This window comes from Cnephaeus nilssonii (assembly GCF_951640355.1).
Source record: "Cnephaeus nilssonii genome assembly, chromosome: 11".
Classification (NCBI taxonomy): Eukaryota; Metazoa; Chordata; class Mammalia; order Chiroptera; family Vespertilionidae; genus Cnephaeus; species Cnephaeus nilssonii.
Genome location: NC_137082.1, coordinates 31844183 through 31866791, shown reverse-complemented (window position 1 = coordinate 31866791; position 22609 = coordinate 31844183). Strand labels below are relative to the sequence as shown.

The 22609-nt window shown below is 47.2% G+C and overlaps 2 protein-coding genes across 6 annotated transcripts in view; both read right to left on the bottom strand.

Annotated features, from left to right (window-relative positions):
- Positions 1–6156, bottom strand: part of NSFL1C (NSFL1 cofactor) — a 30673-nt gene extending 24517 nt beyond the window's left edge. Inside the window, exons 1-2 of the mRNA XM_079785197.1 lie at positions 6002–6156; positions 3623–3720 (exon numbers count right to left, since the gene is read on the bottom strand). Coding sequence (XP_079641323.1) covers positions 3623–3720; positions 6002–6103 — 200 coding nt within the window. The 5' untranslated portion in view covers positions 6104–6156. The remainder of the gene's footprint in view (positions 1–3622; positions 3721–6001) is intronic.
- A 71-nt stretch (positions 6157–6227) lies between these two features.
- SIRPB2 (signal regulatory protein beta 2) lies at positions 6228–22404 on the bottom strand. Of its 5 annotated transcripts, XR_013814166.1 has the most exons (6): positions 22226–22404; positions 14083–14448; positions 12498–12839; positions 11891–11956; positions 7131–10683; positions 6228–6348 (listed from the first exon to the last, which is right to left on the bottom strand). XR_013814166.1 is itself a non-coding variant. In XM_079783811.1 (5 exons), the coding sequence occupies exons 1-5, from the start codon at positions 22293–22295 to the stop codon at positions 10538–10540; spliced, it is 990 nt and encodes a 329-aa protein (XP_079639937.1). In that variant the 5' UTR covers positions 22296–22404; the 3' UTR covers positions 6421–10537. The 5 variants fall into 5 exon arrangements, 4 of the variants coding, with proteins under 4 accessions (XP_079639937.1, XP_079639939.1, XP_079639938.1 ...); XM_079783811.1 differs by lacking the exon at positions 6228–6348 and having other exon boundaries at positions 6421–10683; XM_079783813.1 differs by lacking the exon at positions 6228–6348 and having other exon boundaries at positions 6421–7964.
- Between the last annotated feature and the right edge of the window lie 205 nt (positions 22405–22609).

Genomic DNA, 22609 nt, shown 5'->3' with positions numbered 1-22609 from the left:
CAAGGCAGGTGCGAGTGGGGCCCAATCGCCCCACCGATCGCCCCACAGATGGCAACCAGTGGTGGTGACAGGAGTCAGAGCCGCCACCCGGCTCCCAGGTGCTGAGGGAGCCATGTGGGGGCCTGATCACTCAGGTGGAGGGGGGCACACGGGGGCCCAGGTGCTGCTGAGGGCCCAGAGGTCAGCTGGGACCTGCCCTTCCACGACAGACACTCACGCTTCTATAGCTGGCCAGGCGTAGGGACCGCAGCGGTGCATGAATTTCGTGCACCGGGCCTCTAGTTGAGATATGAGAACGTAAGTGAGGATATCTGGCAGAGCTAGACAGATGTGGATGCTCCTGAAATACTAGCCCCTACCACTTCTTGGGACTTATGATTTACTTAGTGATAAAAACGAAGTTAAATGTCAGGAGAAGAGTTCACGAAAACACAGTAGAGATGTTACCGAGCAGAAAAGAATAGGCGTCAAATAAGTGAATTACAGCTGTGAATGGAGTTCTGAGGCACAGGGTTGTGTTGTCCTGCCTATGGGTTGGGGATAACATGCTCAATTGGGAAGGTGGGGATGGAGTTAAACCTGGAAAGCAGCAGGAGATCTGGACAGACAGAAAGCAAGAGTAGGCATGCCCCGTCAGATAAGAGGCTCAAACAAAAGCAGAAGAACCAAAAACAAGGCAAAATCGAGACACCAAGAAATCAGTGAGGTAAATGAGAAAAGGGGGGTTACGATTAGGATGGCAAGTTTACTGCACTCTGGAGGACCCTGAAAGTCCACAAGGAGAGGGAGGACATAATTCAGCTGAACGCTGAATGCTGGAACCAGAATGCTGCATTTAGATCCTTGTTTTACTAGCTGTGTGATCTTGGGAAAATGCCCAGCTTCAGTGTCTTCATCTGTAAAATGGAAATAACAACAGTATCCACCTCATAGAGTTGTATCGAGGCCTAAAGAGATATACGTAGACTTAATCCAGTGCCTGGTACTTGGTAAGTGCTCAGTAAATGGTGACTGTTACTATGAAGGAATTTAGATTTTTCTCCTGTAGCAATGACTAATCCTTATGTCCTAAAGACCTTTGAGAATCTGATAAATGCTATGGATTCCTTTGCCAGAAAAAATACTACAAACAAATTTTTGCCTACAATCTCAGGTAATTTATGAACCTTCTCACATTAATTCCAAGGATTTGTCCAAAGAGTTCAGAGCCTCCCACTAAGAACCTTGCTCGAGTCTAGAGTCAAAGGAGTAACTTACTAATTGTCATAATTGTCATTCACAGCAGCGCGACATGAAAGATATCTGAGATGAAAGAGAGTGGAGCATGGGGAGAGCCCAGAGGAGGCTAAGTGTCCTGCAACAGTCAAGTCAAACAGGACTGGGGTGGGAAGAAGCAGGCCCCACACAGAATTCCTTTGAGGTGCTAGCACAAGCTCGGCTTCGGAGAATGTAGTCAGTGTTTTCCTTCTGGACAAGGACGACAATGCAACAAATTGCCCTTCCTTTCCCTCAAAGCCAAGTCTGAGGTTTAGCCAGAGCAATAAAGCAAGGCCTTTGGGTCTGCATGTGTTCAGCCTTTTACTGCCCTCAGTCTTAACATTAAACTCTCCTATTTCCTTGATTCTTTTACTTTATGTCTATTTCTAAATATGTATACTTGCTGTGAAATGACAAAAAAACATAAAGAAAAAATGGGGAAGGTGCGAATGGATGCCAGTAATAATAAAATGATAATAATAGCTCTTTGTGTTCAAAGTGCTTTGTAAGTATTAAGTCATTTACTCTCCTATTTCAGTGGTCGGCAAACTGCAGCTCGAGAGCCACATGAGGCTCTTTGGCCCCTTGAGTGTGGCTCTTCCACAAAATACCACGGCCTGGGTGAGTCTATTTTGAAGAAGTGGAGTTAGAAGTTTAAGTTTAAAAAATTTGGCTCTTAAAAGAAATTTCAATCATTTTACTGTTGATATTTGGCTCTGTTGACTAATGAGTTTGCTGACCACTGTCCTATTTGGTAGGGACTATTATCATTCCCATTTGACAAGTGAGAAAAACTGAGGGACGGAGATGTTAAGTAACCTGCCCAAGGTCACAGATCTCTTAACCACTCCCTTAATAGGACTTTGGGATTACTAGAGAAGAGAGGTGTGAATACATGACTGACATCATAGGCTAAATTTCAACTTCTCCCGCTCTATATCTCTGACATGCCAACACCCCAACAGTAACCTGGGGTGGCTATGAAAGACTCACACCCCAGGAGATCAGCTATTTATACCAGCAGCTGCAAGAGCCCTTATCCTATAACCATGTTCTAGGCAGTAACAACCTGATGTGCCATTAAGGACATCTCACAGGTTAGCACCTACGAATAATGAAAAGATCTGTTGTCTACAACCTCTTTCCTCTGGAAATGGGAGGTAGGGAAAGAAGTTAAGCAAGCAATGAGATCTGGGGTTAGTGTTATATTGAAGGGAGGAAATGTGCCTTGGCTAGTGTTGCTCAATGGTTAAAGCACCAGCCCAAGCACTAAAGGGTTGGAGGTTCAATTCCCAGTCAAGGGCTCATACCTGGGTTGGTTTCAGGTTCATTCCCAGCCACAGTCAGGGTGCATGCAGGAGGCAACCAATTGATGTGTCTCTCACATCGATGTTTCTCTCTCCCTCTCTCTGAAAATTAATTGAAAAAATATCCTCAAGTGAGGATTAACAAAAAAATAAATAAACAAACAAACAAATAAAGGGATGTGTAATTTAAGGCTCAGAAACACAATTAGCAACTCACTGGCAAAGAAACACTATATCTATATTCCAGGATTGAAGTCAAACCCAAATACATTTGTTTTCTATAAGACTTTTTTCCTTAAATGTATTTTTATTGATTTTAGAGGAGAAGGGAGAGGGAGAGATAGAAACATCAATGATGAGAGAGAATAATTGATCAGCTGCCTCCTGCACACTCCACACCTGGGATTGAACCTGTAATCCGAGCATGTGCCCTGACCGGGAATCAAACCGTGACCTTCTGGGTCATAGGTCGACACTCAACCACTGAGCCATGCCAGCTGGGCTCTAAGACTTCTTAATAGGGTAATGGGCATCCTAAAATGTCAACAAACAAACAATCCAAAACAACAACAAAAGCCCTTTTAAAGTCTAATCTTGTACATCTACAGCACCCCTGGAAGGAAGTCCTTCAGTTTCTACTGAAACCTCAGAGATGGAGGCCACTCCTCACTTTCATAAATGAAAGACCCTCAAACATCTTAAAAGGAGGTTCTGTGGTTTCCCCCAGGACGATCATAAACCACACTCACTAAGAGTCCCCACCGGAGAGTGTTCTGCATATCTCTATAGGAAAGGAACAGGGAGGTCAAACAGGCTTGGATTGGGGGAAGGCAGGCTCGACCAGAGTTCCTCTAAGGTGCTAGCACAAACTTGGCTTCTGAGAATGCCACCAGAGTTTCCTTCTGGACAAAGAACTAGGACCCACCAGTCAGTCTAACTCTGTCACTGAAACCCACTGGTCCATAACCCCAGGCCTGAACCGTCTGTCAAGTTAGGAAACAGCTCCTCATCACTGCTGGAAGCACACCCATGTAGCAATTATTGAAACTGGCCCTTACCTGGGGACTGGGCCTCTGGATAATGAACTGGGGGTTGCCTGCGCAATGGTCACAATGTCTTCGTCCCCTCCATCCTCATAAAAGCTCGCTAGGGCGATCTGAAACAGAGAGGTAGTTACTTGGGATCCTTACACAGGCCTTCATCTAACACAGATATCCTTTGAGTACAAAGGAGCAAAGACACAAAGATATGGCCCACACTTACAAGTAGGTCTGTACCTGAGAGTCACAGAAAATTAGACCAACTGTTACCGGAAACAAATTCCACCTACTATGAGGGGGAAAAGGCAAGAGGGAAGGCTGGGATGGAGACACTCCTCATTCTCATTTTATTTAAAGACATGATCTAGGAAAAGCCGTGTACAATTATTGAGCACTTACTACATGCCACATTGAGTGTAGCTGCACATGTGCTAACTCACTTCATCCTCAAAGAACCCTATGTAATTTTAACTCCTATCCTCTCATTTTGTAGTTAATACAGAAGTCCTCAGAAATTAAGAAAACGGCCAAGGTCACACAATTGGTAAGGAGCAGAGCCAGGTTCCATTCCAGGCAGTGTGCGCAGGTTCTTATTCTCTGCTCTTACGTGACAGCCAGGAGTCAGGAACTGTGAGTGTGAGGCCAGTCCGGATGCTACTTCTACTTTCTCTCTGAGGCTGTTTCCTACCCATCCCACCAAACCTGCACAATGGATGAGAGAACCCTTTAATATTTATACAGAGTCATGTCTTAGCTTGATACACAAGGAATATGGAAGTCTTTTGGCCATTTGTGATTGCTTCTCTCGACTCAATGGACAGGCGTTTACTATTCACTTACTTTGCGGAGAAATAGAGCACGGAGGTCTACAGAGATGAAAAAGACATGGCTTCTGTCCACAAGGTCACCAGCCTTAAAGGAGGCAGTGAGCTGTTATGGGACATAATCATCCTACTAGGAACTGTGTGCCTTCATGGGATATAATGTAATTTGCAGGACACAACAGGCTCGCCAGGAGAAAGTGTGCAGTCATGGGATATGAGTGACTGGCACTGAGAGGTGCCTTCATTCAAGTGATGGCCTGGCCAGGCAAATCACGTCACACGCGTGACACTGTTTCCCCACCTACAGTATGAGGAGACTGGGGCTGATGTCGGGCTAATTGTAACACTGTGAGCTTCTAGGTCTTTCAGGCAGAAACTGCACTTTGTATTTCTGCCCTGCACGAGAGCTTTGCTCACACCGAGTCTGCAGAGGTGTGATGCGTTCTCTCTTTGGGGAAGCAATTTAAATGGTGGAGTCAGCAGACCCAGTACAAATCCCCAACTCACTACTTATTGGCTGTGTAGCCCTGGCATATCAATTACCCTCTGAACTCCCAACTCCTCGTCTGTACAATGAGGCTAGTCTTAACCTCAGTGTTGCCAGGATTAAACGAATCATCATATGTAAAGTGCCTGGCATATGGTGGTTAAGAAGCTGGGTTTTGGAATCAGACATCACTGAGTTCTAATGTTCTCTCTTCCACCTGGTAGGTAGTGAAGCCTTGAGCAAGTAACTTAAGCTCCCTAAACCTTAGCTGCAAAATGCAAAGTTTAAATGACTCAAGACACGTAAAGCAGTTAGAACAGCATCTGGTTCATGGCAGGTGCTCAATAAACATTAATCATCCTCTACCCAAGATGTACGCTGGCCAGGAACATTTATGCAATTCTTTCTATGATTTTTATGTGCCGGGCCTTGTTCCACATACGGGTGATTAAACAGTTTACAACAAAAACCCAGCGTGTGGCTCATCTCAATGTCTTAATAAGTATTTATGAATATTTAATACGTGCCAGTGAACTAGACAATAACCTCTACGAGACTTCCATTTTTCAGATAAATACATTCCAACCTTGCGCCACCACCCCGGAGGTAGTTTCTCCCAGCAATTAGGTAGGAGGGGGCGTGGGCCAGATTCTTGGCCGGGCTTCTCCCTCCTCCTACGGTCGGAAATGGAAATAAACGACCACCTCGGCCCCACCGCTGCTCCCCTGCGGAGCGGGTCTCTCGGCCCGGCCTCCGACCGAGAATCGGCGCGGCCGCCACGCCCCCAGGGTCCCCTTATCCACGCGGGCGGCTGCAGGGCCCACGTCTCGCTGGCCCAGCGAACCGGCGAGGCAGGAGGGGAAACTGAGGCCAGGCAGGGCAGGTCCGGGCCGGGGCTGCCCCGCGTTTTCTCACGACCCAGCTGAGCTGGAAACGCCTGGCAAGCGGCCGCAGGCCCCTAAGGCCTGTGTCGGGCCGCGGCCCGGCGGGATGACTGTGCGCTTCGGCCACCACGGGCTGGACGTGCCAGGCGCCCGCGCCACGCAGCCCCCGGCCTGCCCGACGCAGCCTGCCTCGCGGCCCTACCTGCAGATCCCAGCCGGCCGACTCAAGGAAGAAGCGAGCCCGGTCGTCCTCGGTACCCGTCACCGCCACGAACTCCCTCAGAGCCTCCTGCCTCTCCGCCATTTTCGCCCGTGTGCTCCCCAAACCGCTCCGGTCGTCCCTGCACAGCCTCAGCCGCTCCGTCGCGTTCCGCCCGCGGGTGGGTCCGGCCCAGCTGAGCGGCGCCCGCCCGCAGGCCCCGCCTCACGCGGTGCCTCAGGGAAAGCCTTCCGTGCTGGCAAAGCCACCGCTCCGCGCCCTCTGGCGGCTGTGGCGCAGAGCGGCAGCCCAACGGCGGGGGTTGGGGCGGGGCGGGTCGGGTTTGAAACCTGGGAGCAGATAGAATGCAGGATGGCTGAAGGAGTCAATTAATCATGGACTCATCCGATCTTTGCATTAATTTATTCATTTGTTCATCCACTTGTTCAAATATTTACGGAGTGTTATCAAGGGCCCGATGCTCTTCCAGGGCTGGCGATCCGCAGCGAACAAAGCAAAGTCCCTGCCCTCCTGTTGCTCACTCACACTCTAGGGAACAAAAGCAGACCTTGAACAGCAGGTCACTCCTCTCTTCCAACCCTTCGGTGGCTCCTCATCTTCGCATGAGTCTCTAGGGCCTGCCAGACCCACGTGACATGAGCCTGCCCCTCCACCTCATCCTTAGGCTTCTCACTAGCTTCCTCTGCTCCAGGCACATGGCCTTCTTGATGCTCCTCAATGTGCCAGACATGCACATGCATGAGTCTTTGCATTTGCTGCTTTGGCCAGGCACACCTTTCCCTCATTGCTGGGCAAGCTGCTCCCTCACTTTCTTCAGGCCTCTGGCCCAAGGCCACCTTCTCAGACACAGCCCTGTCTTTTAGGTCCTGAGCTTCTTTGCCCGCTTGCCTCTTGCCACCTGCCTGGATGCGCTTCTCTTTCTCTTACCTTTGCCAGATATCCCAGTTAGGCCCCAGTTAATTAATTATCTGTCTAGACTTAGTGGGACAAACGCAGGTGACCAGGAGTCAGCAATAATGGTCTATCCCCTGGTATTTCAATGTCTAGACAGCTGAGCCGAACTGGAACACATGAACACACAAGACAGAATTAGTATGCAAGGTTTGTTTACCTATTCCTAGTGGGTCCTAGGCTCCGGCAAAGGCCACCCGGCGATGCACACCGAAAGACGGACGACGAAGACGGAGACAGACAGGCGGCTGCAGTTGGCTCAGGCTCGCACAGCAGAGCAGGGACTCCTCTCACTGAGCAACGTGGACTCCTCTCATGGAGCGACGTGGAGTCCTCCTCTTATCAGGCAAGCGACGTCGACTGAAGAAGGTCCGGTGCTTATATAGCCAGTAGTAAACAACTTGTGTCTTATTGGTGTGGGTCAGATGGTGTGCCTTATGCTAGGAGCAGGGCGTTTACACTTTAGCAGGGGTCCTCAAACTGCGGCCCGCGGGCCACATGCGGCCCGCCGAGGACATTTATCCGGCCTGCTGGGTGTTTTTGCCGCCGCTGCCTGTCCTGCTTAGCGGCCGACTGGTCCCGGGCCCCGCAGTGCGCATGTGTGGAATGTGCGCCGCACTCTCCGACTCCCCTCCTTCTCTCTGAGGGACAGTGAACTGGCCCCCTGTTTAAAAAGTTTGAGGACCCCTGGCTTAAGGGCTTAGGGTGTTCACATCAAGATAGTGGGGCGTTCACCTTGTTTATAACATTTTGGAAGTTACAGAGTATTGGGGTCTCCACACAGCAAACATTTCACACAATAATCATTTCACACATTAGAGGGGTTTCCTTATGACCATAACATTGTTATAACACCAGATCCCGCTCATCCTTCTGGTCTCAGTTTAGGTATCCTTTAGGCATCAAGGAGGCCTTTCTGTTACCACGTAGACAGTCAATTGGAGGCCAGGGGGTCTCTCCATTGGCCAAGATGGCGCAGGGGGAGATTCTTACACTAAGAGGCGCAAAGCCAAAAAGATGAATGGATAGAGAAAAAAGAACCACAAAACCTCCATGGGCTTGAACAGAAAGGGGAAATGGGTTCTGAGACAGGAGAACACCATTCTCCCAGGTCACAGGGCACCTGATTACACCTCTTCCCTTTTGCACTAGCACCTATCTCATGATTTTGACTTTTGTAGGGAGCAGGCAGCCAAACCTGTGTTTTCAGTTACATGTGCATTCCCATTAAGTGTCTGCCTTCCCCAAGGGCCACAATCCTGAGGGCAGCAGAGGCTGTGGCTGTCTCCAGCATAATATGGGTCAAGAACACCTGCCCTGGATTCACATAGCCTGGGGTTGAAACCCAGTTATTAGTGCTTATATGATCTTGGGCAGATCTCTCTCTAAGCTTCAGTTTCCTGATGTGTAAAGTGGAGCTCCCAACAGTACCTCCCTCAGAGGAATGCTCAAGGATTCAGTGGGAAGTGCTAAGAGCAATGTTTGATACTAATTAAGCCCTCAGCAAACATTAGCTGTCATTTTATCTCCCCTGACCTGCAATCGCGGATATTAAATTGCCCTAATGACTCTTTGCTGAATTAATGAAGAAGTAAATGAGTGAAACCTTTGTTAGGGGCAAAAATAGAATATTGAGGACTAGCTATGGTTATGGGAAATAATAATTATGCTCTATTAACCATGACTGCCTTGTTCTGGTTAAAGAAAGGGCATTCAAACTTGGCTGGAAGTTGTATGCCCTGGGACCTGGGAGTCAACCTTGGACCTGGGAGTCAATTTTGGAATGTGGGCCTCCTGCATGCCCCCCACTCAGGATGGAGCCAGCAACCTGGGCATGTGCCCTTGATCGGAATAGAACCTGGGACCTTTCAGTCTGTAGGCCGACGCTCTATCCACTGAACCAAACTGGCCAGGGCAAAATCTCCTCTTCTTGAGAATGACTGCCCTCCAGTATGCTGTCCTACTGCAGGTGCTGTTTCCTTGGGGATTGAACTAGGTGTCACTCAGAGCAAGGAAGAGGCTGTGTCTGTCATTGAGGTATCGAGGTGGAAACTACTGGTTATAGCAAGCATGTCAAACTCGCGGCCCGCAGGCCACATGCGGCCCACAACGAATATTTTTGCGGCCCAGCCAATATAACTGTATGTAAGAAACATTTTGACAAAAATTTCATAACTTAATTTTTACAACATCCTGTTATACATAATTATTAATAATGAACTACAATGTTCACTAATGACTGATTACTATAACCGTGTTGCATTCATTTTTCTTAAGCACCTTACACACAGGCGCACTATTTCTCTCCACTAATACGAGCAGTGAATATTTTAGCAGCCCATTGCCACATCATTAGTCCTGTACTGACTTGTTTGGTGCGCGCAACAGGAAATATTTCGCTTTCGAAGAACAAGAAAAATAGGTTTATTTGCGTTACACTTATTAATTTGTTGCAGTTATTCCATGTCTGGTAAGTTAATGTTCAAGAAAAAAATATTCATTTTTATTAAAACGTTCTATTATTTTATGTTAACGATGACTCATTTATTTCAGATCTGTGTATTCAACATGTCTCTATCGAAATAAACCTACGTTTCTATGAAAATTGAAGCTTTTGTTTTTTTGCGGCCCGCATAAACTTAAACCTTGTTTATTTGGCCCGTGTTAGCCTCTGAGTTTCACATGCTTGGGCTACAGTATCTACTGATATTTACCCTCTATTTCTCTAGTGAAAATTTTTAGCTGCGGTTATTGCTGCCAGAATGAATACTTTAATTCCCACCCTTCCTTATAGCTATGTGTGACCACGTGACACATTCCAACCAATTAGAGATGATGTGGGCAAATTCCTAGCTGTGCCCTTGAAGGGGAGTGCCATGCTCCCTTTCATTGCCTTTTCCCTGGTCTTGCAGCCTGGGAGGTGGGCCTGGTAACAACATGATCAAGGAATCCCTTGTCTCAATACCAGGGATTTTGTTTTGCCTGGTCTGCTTATGCTCAGATATTACTAGAGAAACCAACTTTGTTCTGGTTTAAACCACTGTTATTTATGAGTTTTGTTAAACTTACCAACCCTTTATTCCAACTATTACAGCCACCCAAGCTGGCCACAGTGAGGAAGAAAAAAGGCAGGAAAGAGTAGAAGAGGATACCATTGGAGGCAGTGTGTCTGGGTGAGAAATGCTCAGGGGTATCTTCTGGGAAGTCTCTGAGTTAGAGTTTGAAGGTCGTGAAATGTGGAGCGGGGAAGGAAGGGGGAGAGCACTTCACAGGGACTGCAGCAGGAGCAAGAGCCTTGAAGGGCAAGGAGGGCCTGGACAGGCTGAGAAGAGAGAGGAAAGCACACCTGAGGGGATCCCAGTGCCATGTGGGGTATTTCACCAGGTGAACTGAAACCAGGTGTAGAGATACTGGAGTTTCTCATGAGTCCTGGGGGACATCTGGAGGCTGGGATTGGAGGCAGAGAAATGGTTGGGTAGTCCTGGCCCCTCTCCGACTCAGAGCACCATCTGGAGCTGACCCCTCATCCATGCACCATGCCCCATGCCCCATGCCCCATGCCCCTGGCTAAGATAAGCATAGCTTTGCTGGGTCTGGGGTTTTGACATTTTCTTGCCCAGTGTGTCTCCAGCAGGCAGCCAGGGCCAGCAGGAGTGCAGCCAAGGTCACTGCCTTCAGTCCCAGGACCACAGCTGTGAGCACCGACAGGAGGCCTGGGGGACGCAAAGGAGAGTTCAAGAAGGACCCTAGGTGAGTCCTCAACGGCCCATACATCAGTGTTCCCTGTGGGAAAGGTTTGGGCTCAGCTGCTCTCTAACTCCGGGGGCCACATTCTTTCTATTACTGGAAGGGGAGATCCAAGACCTCCCTTCCCTTTGTCCCAGGCCCGAGAAGGCTTTGCTCAATATCCTACCTGTACCTTTAATCATCCTGATAGCATCCCTGACTTCTGACAATACAGTAAGTCCTCACTTAACATCATCCATAGGTTCTGTGACTTTAAGCAAAACATAATATTTGTAATGAAACCAACTGTACCACAGGCTAATTGATATAAACAAGAGTGAAGTTCCTATGGCATCTTATTCACGTTATAGCAAAATGATGGAAACTACGTCATCCAAGGCCCTGCTATAATAGAAAACTGCTTTCATTTATTGGCTGAGTGACTCCTCTGCCTCAGGCCCTGAGCTAAGCACTTCCTAATTGCCTAATAGAATCCTCAAACTAATCTTGCAAGGTAGGATAGCAATGCAATTTGTATAGATGAGGAGATAAACGCAGAGTAGGGAAGTGATTTGCTCAGGACCACATGTGTCAAAGAAGTGGTGGGCTCCCAAGGATGGCAGCAACAGGGCTGAGATCAGGGAGGGCATCCTGGCAACCTCTATTCCCAGTTCCCCCACTCATCGAGCGTCCCTGAGTACCAACAGGTGATATGAAAGACACAGTTCTGGGCATTCAGCACATGTGACTCATTGGGTCCACACACAACCCTGTGAGGTAGGCTCTCAGATCCCCACCCAACACCCCAGTTCACAGAGCAGGACACCAGAGATTCAAGGAGTGAGGCAACCTGCCCACAGTCTCACAGAGAGAAAGGGGCTCAATCCAGAGCCATGTGCTTATGCACAGCTATGCACAGGTTTGCAGTGTAATCTTACAAGGAATCACGGGGAGACCACTACCTCTCAAGCAAGACTGCCCACTGACCAGTTAGCACTGACTGTGTCTCTGGTGGAGCTTTAGCAAGGTTCTCTGGCTTCCCGGTTCTGCAGTTGAGATGGAGTCCTAGGAACTCTCTTGGTGACAGATGGGCCCTAGACGGGACGACTCCCTTCCCATGGCTAAGCCATCTGTGCCCCACCTTCACCTGTGGGGTACTAGTTAATTCCACTGGAGGTAGGAACACTCACTCACCTGGCAGAAATCTCCTGGCTACATGTTGATTGATGACTTCTGCCTCTTGAGAAGAAGTGGGCTCTGCTGCAAGGGAGAGAGGTGGTCTCAAATTCCATTTTCCTTTCTGTCCCACAACTTTCTGAGCCCTGTGCTTGGAGCTGGGGTCACCAAAATGAGCCTGCCAGTTTCTACTTGGGATGGGGGCTATAAGTCAAACCTAGTACCTATAAGGACTAGTTAGACCCGTTTGAGCATCTCTGGGGTTGAAGCAATGTCTGATTTATTGCAGTATCCACAGCACCGAGTACACTGCAGAGCAGTCAACAGGCGCGCAGATGTTTGTTGAACCATTAACTATAGAAAATTCTATGGGGTCCAAAATGAGGAAAAATGAACTCTGCCTGATAAAAGGAGAAGGTTTCATAGAGGAGAGGCTATTGATGCTGAGCTTTGAAGGACGAATAGGAGTTTGACATAGAAAATGAGAAAACATTCCAGGCAGAGGGAACAGTTTACGTAAAGGCATGGAGGCTGAGAAAAGCTGGCGTGTTTGGGACCTGGTGAAAAGTTCCTTGTGGAAAACCTCCCCATTTTTCCCTGACACCTCCTAGACCACCTGCCTTACCTTTCACCCTCAGCCTGGTGCCCTGTCCAGACAGGTATTGCCGGTTAAGCTTCCTCTGAAACTTTACACAGTAGTAGGTGCCTGCATACTCAGTAGAGACACCTTGCAAAAGAATGCTGAAATCGCTGCTGGAGGCCTGGACTGCAGTCACATTGGGTTGGGAGATGCCTTCGAAGTTGTAAATGGCTTCACGGCTCAGACCAGACCCCCGGAACCACCTGATGGGTCCGGAAGGACCATCTCCAAGCACTGTGCAGTTCAGGAAGACAGTGTCTCCAGGGGTTGCCAACACCAGCTCCTGGGGCTGGATGATCCAGAGGTTTGGCTCTAGGTTCCCAGCTCCTGAAGCCAAAGACAGATCCTTGTTTTATTCTCTCTCTTCTTCCATTGTCCACTCATTTCCATCCTTCTATCTTTCCTCCCTTCTGCTTCCCTGATTTCTTCACTCGGCCACTGCCTCCTATGTTACCTCATTACTCAGTAGTTGAAGAAAGGAAGGGAGAGGGAAAGAGAGAGAAACAACGATGTGAGAGTGAAACATGGATCGGTTTCCTTCTGCACATGCTCTGAAAAGGGATCGAACTCCAAGCCTGGGCATATGCCCTGACTAGGAATCCATCCAGCAACCTTTCAGTGTAAAGGATGAGCCACACCAGCCAGGGCAATAAAGAAGTCCTCAGTACCGACTTTGTGCTGATGCTAGAACAGGGGAAAAGGAAGCTCAGAAAGACACACAAATGTCCTGCCCTGAAGAAGGTCTCAGTCTGGTTGTGGAGATGGCCCAGGAAATCCCCCTGAGTTTGGAAACCCAGAGGACTGCAGGACCAAGAGAAGGCACCAGCCACGGCTTGGAAGGAGTCAGAGAAGTCTTCCCAAAATGCTTGCATCAAGTGAAAAAGGACCTCCCCGCCCCCATCACCACACTCACAGATACTCTCCATGTCAGCAGTTTACAGAGTGGTTTCACAAACATCTGTTCCTTACCCGAACGACTCTTGAAGCAGGAATTATGTTGTCTATTTTTCAAGTTAGGCACGTGAAGTACATAGAGCTGAAGTGACTGATCTAAGAACACACTTCTATTGAATGACACACCCAGGATTTGGGTATCCAGGTCATCATTGGCGAACTTACAGATAAAATGACTGATTCCTTGGGGAGTGAGGAAATTAAAGGATCAGCCCCAGTTCTTAACTCCCCTCTGGAACATCCACACTCCTGCCATAGCCTCATGATGGTAGGGTACACTTTCTTGTCTATTGAATTGGAGCTGAGTCATGTGACTTGCTTTAACCAATGGGCTGTTAGCAGACACCATGTCAGTAGAAATTTGAAATGTAGTGGGAGTGTTAGGACTTGACTTCTTGTTCTCCTGCCATCTCCATGAGAAAATGCACACTGGCCAGTCTGGAATGAGACATATGGACTAGAACCACCCCAGCTGCCTATAAATGTGTGAGTGAGATATACTAATTGTTATGTGCCACTGAGATTTTGTGTATACAGCATGATTGTGGATAAAAGTGACGGATGTAGATAAACAGATCAGAGCAGAATGTTTTAACCTGCAGGGCCTGATACTCACCCTTCACAAGCACTGAGGTGCCTTCATCCAGCTGCATTTCTGAGTGCTCACTCAAGCCATCAAACCTCACACAGTGGTAGGCTCCTTCCTGCTCCTTGGTGACATTATGAATATAGATGGAATAGTCGCAACTAAGTGGCTCCAACGTCTGCTGGATCATGGGTGTCACCCCAGGGAAGAAGCCATGTTTGAAATTATAAATTTCTTGCTTGTCCTGATTGCTCACCTTGACCCATTTTATCATGCCATCAATGCAGGAGCCAATCACTGTACACCTCAGTAGGAGTGTCTCACCTTCTGCCACCAGCATGGGACCCTCAGGTTGCAGCACCTGCCACTCATTCCCTTTGCTCCGCTCAGAGACTCCTACAATAGACGAAGAAAGGCCTTGAGCTGCGCAGGAAAGACTTGGAGACCTAAGAGGCAAGCTTAACAGAAACTGGTCATTAGCTGACCAAGAACAATTGCTCAAGACACTCTAGGGGCTGCTGGAAATGGAAGTGAAAGAGGAGATGTGGCAACTGGCTGGAGAGAACAGAGATATTGAATGGAGAACTTACAAATAATAGATGGCACTTGACTACTCACCATGGCCAGGCACTGTATGTATTACTGTATTTATTCCTCCCAGCACTCCCTTGAGGTGGGCAGCATCATTCCCATTTTAGAACAGAAGCCACTGAGTACCCAGAAAGGTGAGGTAACTTTCCCAGGATCATCGTTTATGGGCTGAATGGTGCTCCTACCCCCACAATTCATATGTTGAAGTCCTAACCCATGTACCTCAGAACATGACTGCATTTGGTCATAAAGTCTGTAAATAGATAATTAAGTTAATAGATAATTAAGTTACATGGGTGGGTCTTAATCCTTATAAGAACAGTAGATTAGGGGACACACACACACACACACACACACACACACACACACACACACACGGAAGACCACATGAAGACACGAGGAGAAGACAGCCATCTACCACCAAGAAGACAGGCCTCAGGGTAAATCAACCTTATAGACATCTTCATCTTAAACTTCTAGCCTGTAGAATTATTATTATTTTTAAATATATTTTATTGATTTTTTTTACAGAGAGGAAGAGAGAGGGATAGAGAGTTAGAAACATCGATGAGAGAGAAACATCGATCAGCTGCCTCCTGCACACCCCCTACTGGGGATGTGCCCGCAACCAAGGTACATGCCCTTGACCGGAATCGAACCTGGGACCTTTCAGTCCACAGGCTGACGCTCTATCCACTGAGCCAAACCGGGTTTGGCTATAGAATTATTTTTAAAAAATTCTGTTGTTTAAGCCAACAGCCTGTGGTACTTTGTTATGACATCCCTAGCAAACTAATTCACCACCCCCAAAAATGTGACAGCCTCAATCCAAACACTTAAAGACTGTTTCTAGAGCCCCTGCTCTTAACCCTCAAATGGAGCACACGGAGCATAAGTGCTGTGGTGCTCATTGTAAGTACCCTCCCTGCCTCCTGTGACTCCTTCAATGCTTGTTGATGCGTTGTGAAGTGAGTCTATCTGAGGGATAGGTTGAACTTTGAGGTTGGCCTCAGACTAAGCTCAGAGAAAGAGGGTGGAGGCCACCGATGGAAGTTCTTCTACACCCAGGTAGGTACCAGCACTCTATGAGAAGGGCGCTATTTTACTACCTCTATTTTTTTTAACTTAAAAAAATATTTTTAGCCCTGACCGGTTTGGCTCAGTGGATAGAGCATCGGCCTGCGGACCGAAGGGTCCCAGGTTCGATTCCAGTCAAGGGCATGTACCTTGGTTGTGGGCACATCCCCAGTAGGGGGTGTGCAGGAGGCAGCTGATCAATGTTTCTCTCTCATCAATGTTTCTAACTCTCTATCCCTCTCCCTTCCTCTCTCTCTAAAACCAATAAAATATTTTTAAAAATATATTTTATTGATTTTTTACAGAGAGGAAGGGAGAAAGAGATATAGAGAAACACGGATGCCCCTCCTGCATGCCCCTCACTGAGGATTGAGCCTGAAACCCGGGCACGTGCCCTGCCCAGGAATCAAACTCTATGACCTCCTGGTTCAAGGGTTGATGCTCAATCACTGAACCACACTGGATGGGCTATTATCTCTATTTTTGAGATGAGAAAACTAATGTCAGAGAGTTGAAGAAATCTGAGGTGACCCATGCATTCAGTAGGTGTCATGGCCAGGATTTGAGTGCAGATCAGGTGACTTAGTGTTCTGCTCTACACAAGGTCATCAGCTTTGTGCCCTTGGTTTGTGTTCCCATCAGGCCCTGGGAATAACTCAGTCTCACTCCAAGACATAAGCTTGCAATATATCACGGTGTTTCTCAGTTGCAAATGAGGTGAGGTAGGGCAGTGAAGCAAATGTCCCCTTCAAAGAGGATGTAGGGAAGGGTTGTAGAAGTCTAAATTTTTTTTCTGCCTGTCTTCTGCTAGACGTATGGTATTAGTCAAGGTTGTGACCAAGTGACACCCCCTATTTAATTCTAGAATCCTAGGGATGCCTTTTGTCCTTGGTGTTCTTAGTTTCAAGAAGTTCAGCAACACCCACTCCAAACACCATTATCTGAACTAGTCAGATCTGTTCTCTCCAATCCTTTCTGGTGGGCCTTTCCCTGGCCTCAGGTAGTTTCCTCACACGTATGCACAGAATAGTGACCATCCCTCAGCACAGGACTGAGAACTGTGCCTGTTCCCACCAGCCAGACTGGAAGACCTCATGACCCACAGGGCAATGGGTAGACTACACAGGACAGAGCACTTGACTCAGAGAGAAGTGCTCCTGTTCCACTTAACAAATCTGAAAAGCAAGGCCCCAAATTTATAAAAAATAATAACATTCTACTGTGAGGTTTATAGTGCTTATTTAAGTAAAGACAATAATAGAATAAAGGCAGAGATGGAAGAAATGTTAGTATACTACTGTAAGGTTCCTATACTACAGTCATGCATCACATAATGATGGTTTCATCAACAATGGGCCACATGTACTATGGTGGACCCATAAGATTGTAGAGGAGCTGAAAAATTCCTAGTGACATTGTAGCCATGGTAAGGTCATAGATCAACATATTCCTCATGTGTTTGTGGTGATGATGGTGTAAACAAACCTACTGCGCTGCCAGTTGTATAAAACTATAATATAGCCTTAGCCAGTTTGGCTCGATGGATGGAGTGTCGGCCTGCGGACTGGGGGGGGGGTCCCGGGTTCGATTCCGGTCAAGGGCATGTACCCTGGTTGCGGGCATGTCCCCAGTGGGGAGTGTATGGGAGGCAGCTGATCGATGTTTCTCTCTCATCAATGTTTCTGACTCTCTATCCCTCTACTTTCCTCTCTGTAAAAAATCAATAAAATATATATTTTTAAAAAACTACAATATACACTAGGGGCCTGGTGCACAGATTCGTGCACCAGTGGGGTTCCTTGGCGTGGCCTGTGGGGATCGGCCGAAACCGGCAGTCCAACATCCTCCGAGGGATGTAGTAGTGCGTGAAATGGCAGGCTGCTGGGGAGAAGCCCAAGCCCGGGCCAGACGCTGCCTGCTCCCACTCATCCTGGCCCTGCTGTGCTGGCCGCTGGGTGTGCAACCACAGCTGTGCTTGCCAGTCGTGAGCCCAGCGTCTGGTTCCCGTTGGTCAGCTGAGCAGCACTCCCATTGTGGGAGTGCACTGACCACCATGGAGCAACTCCTGCATTGAGCGTCTGCCCCCTGGTGGTCAATACATGTCATAGCGACCGGTCTATCTGTAAACTGGCCAAACAGTTGACCAGTCACTTAGGCTTTTATATATATATAGATATAAGTATGTACAGTACATAATACTTGATGATTATAATAAATGACTATGTTACTGGTTTACATATTTACTATGCTATACTTCAATCATTTTGGAGTGTACTTTTTCTACTTTTAAAATAAAAGTATTTAGTACGCTCTGAAACAGAATGCCATGTTAAACTGGCCCAGCCTCACACATCTCATGTCTATCGAAGCTCTTGATTGCATCGTTTTCTCTTGGGTATGATTTAATCTCATGTTGCTTTGTTCATCATGAACCCTAAATGTAGACACAATGACAAATTCATCTAATGATGCCTTTCTCAGTCCGTGTCCTAAATAATGCATGACTGTATTGTGAAATGGTATGATAAAAGGTAGATGGTGATAAATTAAAGGTGTATAATTAAACTCTAAAGCAACCACTAAACTACAAAATAAAGAATTATAGCTAACAGCCAATAAAGGAGATGAAATAGCATTATAAAAATATTTAATTACCAATAATAGGTAGAAGGAAAAGGGAACAAAGAACAGAGAGGAGGATAATAGATTTAAATTGGTCGATGTAAATGGTCTAAATATCATAAGTACAGGTTAGAACTTGTCATATTAGATAAAAAAATAAGATCCAACTATCTGTTGCTTATAAGAAATGCACTATAAATATTAAAGGTGTAAATAGGTGAAAACGATAGAAAAATATTCAGCATACTAGCACCAATCAAAAGAAAGCTGGAGTGGTTATTATTTTTTAAATATATATTTTATTGATTTTTTACAGAGAGGAAGGGAGAAGGATAGAGAGTTAGAAACATCAATGAGAGAGAAACATCAATCAGCTGCCTCCTGCACACACCCTGCTGGGGATGTGCCCGAAACCAAGGTACATGCCCTTGACAGGAGTCGAACCTGGGATACTCTATCCACTGAGCCAAACCGGTTAGGGCAAGGAGTGGTTATTTTGATATCAGATAAAGTAGACTTCAGAGCAAACACTATCTCCAGGAATAAAGAGTATTATTTCATAATGATAAAGGAGTAAATTAATCAAGAAGCCATATAAATCCCAAACATTTATGTACCTAATAACAGAACTTCAAAGTATATAAAGCAGAACCCAGTAATAGAATAGCAGGGAGAAACAAACAAATGCACAAAGTGTGAGATTTCAACATCCCTTCTTTCAGTAGTTGATGGAGGGCTCAGTACAATGCAAATGCTAAACATATTGATAACCTGCAGGGTTAGCTGAGGTTTTTTTCCCAGGGCCGCGTCTCCAACACCTAAGAATGAGCTCCATGGACCAGAAGATTTAACGAAGCAAAAGTGTGGAAAATTTATTACAAGCAGATTCAGACTCCCCTCACGGGGAGGGGGCGCCAATAATGGGCTGCCCCCTTGAAGCTTTGTAGTCTAGAGGTATATATTTGCTCTACGCCTGCTCTATATTTACCAGTGTCACCTGATTGATTCCCTCAATTGTTCTTGCCCAGCAACAGACCTGAACTTTCCCTGTCCCTATGTGTCAGTTCACCTTATTGTTGCAGACCCTCCTTAGTTTCACCTGCCTCCCACTCTGAGTCCAAAAACATTTTGTTACTCCTGCTTGGTTGGTTTCTGTGATTAGGCTGCTCAAACTGCCTTGTCTGCCGCAGCCTATGTTCCACTTTCCTTTGTTTTCCACTGGACCCCTGCCCTGTCTGCCCGTATTTCAAGCTAGCTTCTCTCAATATTAGCTATCATTATTCAAGGAAACCAGCTTGGAGAAGTGAAGTGGTGCCTCAAGTCATAGCCATTGAACAAGGGAGCATTTAGGTCTGGCCCCACACCTAAGTCCCACCAGAGCCCCTCCTGGGGTTACCACAGGGGTGGGGGTGGGGACCGAAGGTGTGATGAACAGAATCTAGATCTCAATAGGGCCAGGGGGCAAGGGACCAGATGGGCAAGAGATGGAATGAGCCTGTTGAGAGCTAAGCATCTTGTCTGGTGGATCACAGTGTTCTGGGTTGAGAGGCTGAACAATACCCAGGATCCTCAAGACCCTGCAGCTAAATGATCTTAGAGGAGATATGAGTCTGATAATAATAGCCAATAGTTATTCAATCTTTACATTGTGCCAGGTACAGTTGACCCTTGAACAACATGGGTTTGAACTATGTGGGTCCACTTAAACATAGATTTTTTTCAGTAAATACATACAGCACTATAAGTGTGTTTTCTTTTCTTTATGGCTTTCTTTAAAAATTATTTTTAAAAATATTTTTATTGATTTCAGAGAGGAAGGAAGAGGGAGAGACAAATAGAAACATCATTGATGAGAGAAAATCATTGATTGGATGCCTCCTGCATGGCCCACACTGGGGATCGAGCCCACAACCCAGGCATGTACCCTGAGTGGGACTCGAACCTGGTTTGATTGACCTCCTGGTTCATAGGTCGATGCTCAACTCCTAAGCCACACCAGCCAGGATCTTTATGATTTTCTTAACAACAGTTTTTAAATTTAGCTTACTTTATTATATGTATACAGAATATGCTATATAATAAAGAGGTAATATGCAAATTAACCCTCATGCCCTCACCAGATGGCTGCCTACAACCAGGCCGGCAGGGGGGTTAGTGAGGGACAATGAAACGACTGAACAGCAGGCTGCATGGGGCAACCAGGCCAGCGGGGGGGCCATGAGGGGCAACCAGGCCAGCAGGGGGGGCAGTAAGAGGTGACCAGGCCAGCGCGGTGGTGGTGGGGGGGCGGGAAGTTAGGGGTGATCAGGCCGGCAGGCAGGTGAGCAATTAGGAGCCAGCAATCCAGGATTGTGAGAGGGATGTCTGACTATCGGTTTAGGCCCAGGGATTGGGCCTAAACCAGAAGTCGGACATCCCCCAAGGGGTCCCAGATTGGAGAGGGTGCAGGCTAAGCTGAGGGGACCCCCATGCACGAATTTTGTGCACCAGGCCTCTAGTAGTACATATAACACAAAATATGCGTTTGTGGACTGGTTATAAGGAAGGCTTCTGGTCAACAGTAGACTATTATTAGTTGAGTTTTTGGAGAATCAGAAGTTATACATGGATTTTAATTGCCTGGGGAGTCAGAATCCCAAACCCCTGCATTGTTCAAGGGTCAACTGTACTTATAGTTATAACCTCATTGAAACCTCCTAACAAAGTCATGAGGTGGGTCTTATGATTAGGCCCATTTCACAGAGAGGGACGCTGTGACATTTCACAGAGAGGGACGCTGAGGCTCAGAGAGAAGTTAATTAGAGCAATCGGGAATGAGATTTGAGCCTAGGTTTGTCTCGGGCTGGGCCAGTGCTGGCTCATGGCTGTTCCATGTGAATAGTCACATAGGCCCTATGCTTGAGTTTATGCTCTGTTGTTGCTGCCTTAAAATTATTACTTTTTTTTTTTTTTAAAGAATGGAATATTTTGCCTCAGTCGGTTTGGCTCAGTGAATAGAGCCTGCGGACTGAAGGGTCCTGGGTTTGATTCCAGTCAAGGGCACATGCCCAGGTTGTGGGCTTGATCCCCAGTGTGGGGTGTGCAGGAGGCAGCCGATCAATGACTCTCTCATCATTGATGTTTTTATCTCTTTCTCCCTCTTCCTTCCTCTCTGAAATGAATTATATATATATAAGGGAATATTTTTGTTGTTGTTAATCCTTACCCGAGGATATTTTCCATTGATTTTTTTTTTTTTTTTTTTTTTTTAGAAAGACTGGAAGAGAGAGGGAAAGACAGAGAGAAATATCCATGTGAGAGAAACACATTGATTGGTTGCCTCCTGTACACACCCCAGCCAGGGCCCAGGCTGGGGATGAGCCTGTAACCAAGGTACATGCCCTTGACTGAAATCAAAGCTGGGACCCTTTGGTCCGCAGGCCAACCCTCTATCCACTGAGCCAAACCAGCTAGGAGCTTTAAAATTCTTAATACTTCATGAACAAAGGATTTGCATTTACATTTTGCAAGAAAGGGAGAGGGCCCTGCCAGTAACACCAACGGCCCTGAGCTGCGCCTCGCCATTTTTATGTTTAATACTCCCAGCATTTCTAGAGAAAGGTCCCATTAGCGGGCCTGCTTGGTGGAAGAGCTGACATGGGCACACAGGTGTCCGAACCAGAACCCACCTGGCATGAGCCCAGAGCCTGGGAACTTCACTTCACTGTGCTGCCCAAGAAGTTCTGCTTCTTTGGACACTAGGTCTGTGCTCTGCTGGGTCAGGAAAGGTCTCAACCTACTCCGTCTTGGTGGGTTCTTGCCCCACCAGGCATTCCAGAGCAGCTGATGCCCCTCTCCGGGACCAGCCAGGGGTAAATTCTGTTCTGTTCCAGATCCCACTCACCTGAGAAGACAAGGAGCAGCACCAGTAGCCAGGAGGGAGGTGAGTGGGCCAAGTGGGGAAGGGTGGGCATGACGAGGGCACACGGTGCCTCTTGTAGTCCCTGAGACCGGCCGTGTCTTTGCTCTCAGATGCGTGTTGGAGTCTGAAGTGGGGCTGTGGGCAAGGCTGTGTCTGCTTCTCGTGGTGAAGGCTACTTGGGGAAGTGATTTGAACACAGCAAAATAAGGCTGCTGATGTAAGAGGGAGGAGCCTGGTGGACCGGGTTCCTGCTTTTGTGTCTGGGCAGTGGTTCCTGTGATCAGTCTGTAAAAACTTTAATAATCCCCTGCCACATACTCTGTCCTCAGCACCTTGGGAGGGAGATGAGCATGGCTGTCAAAATGT

Bases quoted from the DNA above. Each gene is read 5' to 3' on its own strand.
- SIRPB2 (XM_079783811.1), bottom strand. From the start codon at position 22,295: ATGCCCACCCTTCCCCACTTGGCCCACTCACCTCCCTCCTGGCTACTG. The intron at 12,840-14,082 runs GTGAGTATCAGG...CTTTGGCTTCAG, and splicing joins CACCTCAGTGCTTGTGAAGG to GAGCTGGGAACCTAGAGCCA. The intron at 11,957-12,497 runs GTAAGGCAGGTG...TCTCCCTTGCAG, and splicing joins CACCAGGCTGAGGGTGAAAG to CAGAGCCCACTTCTTCTCAA.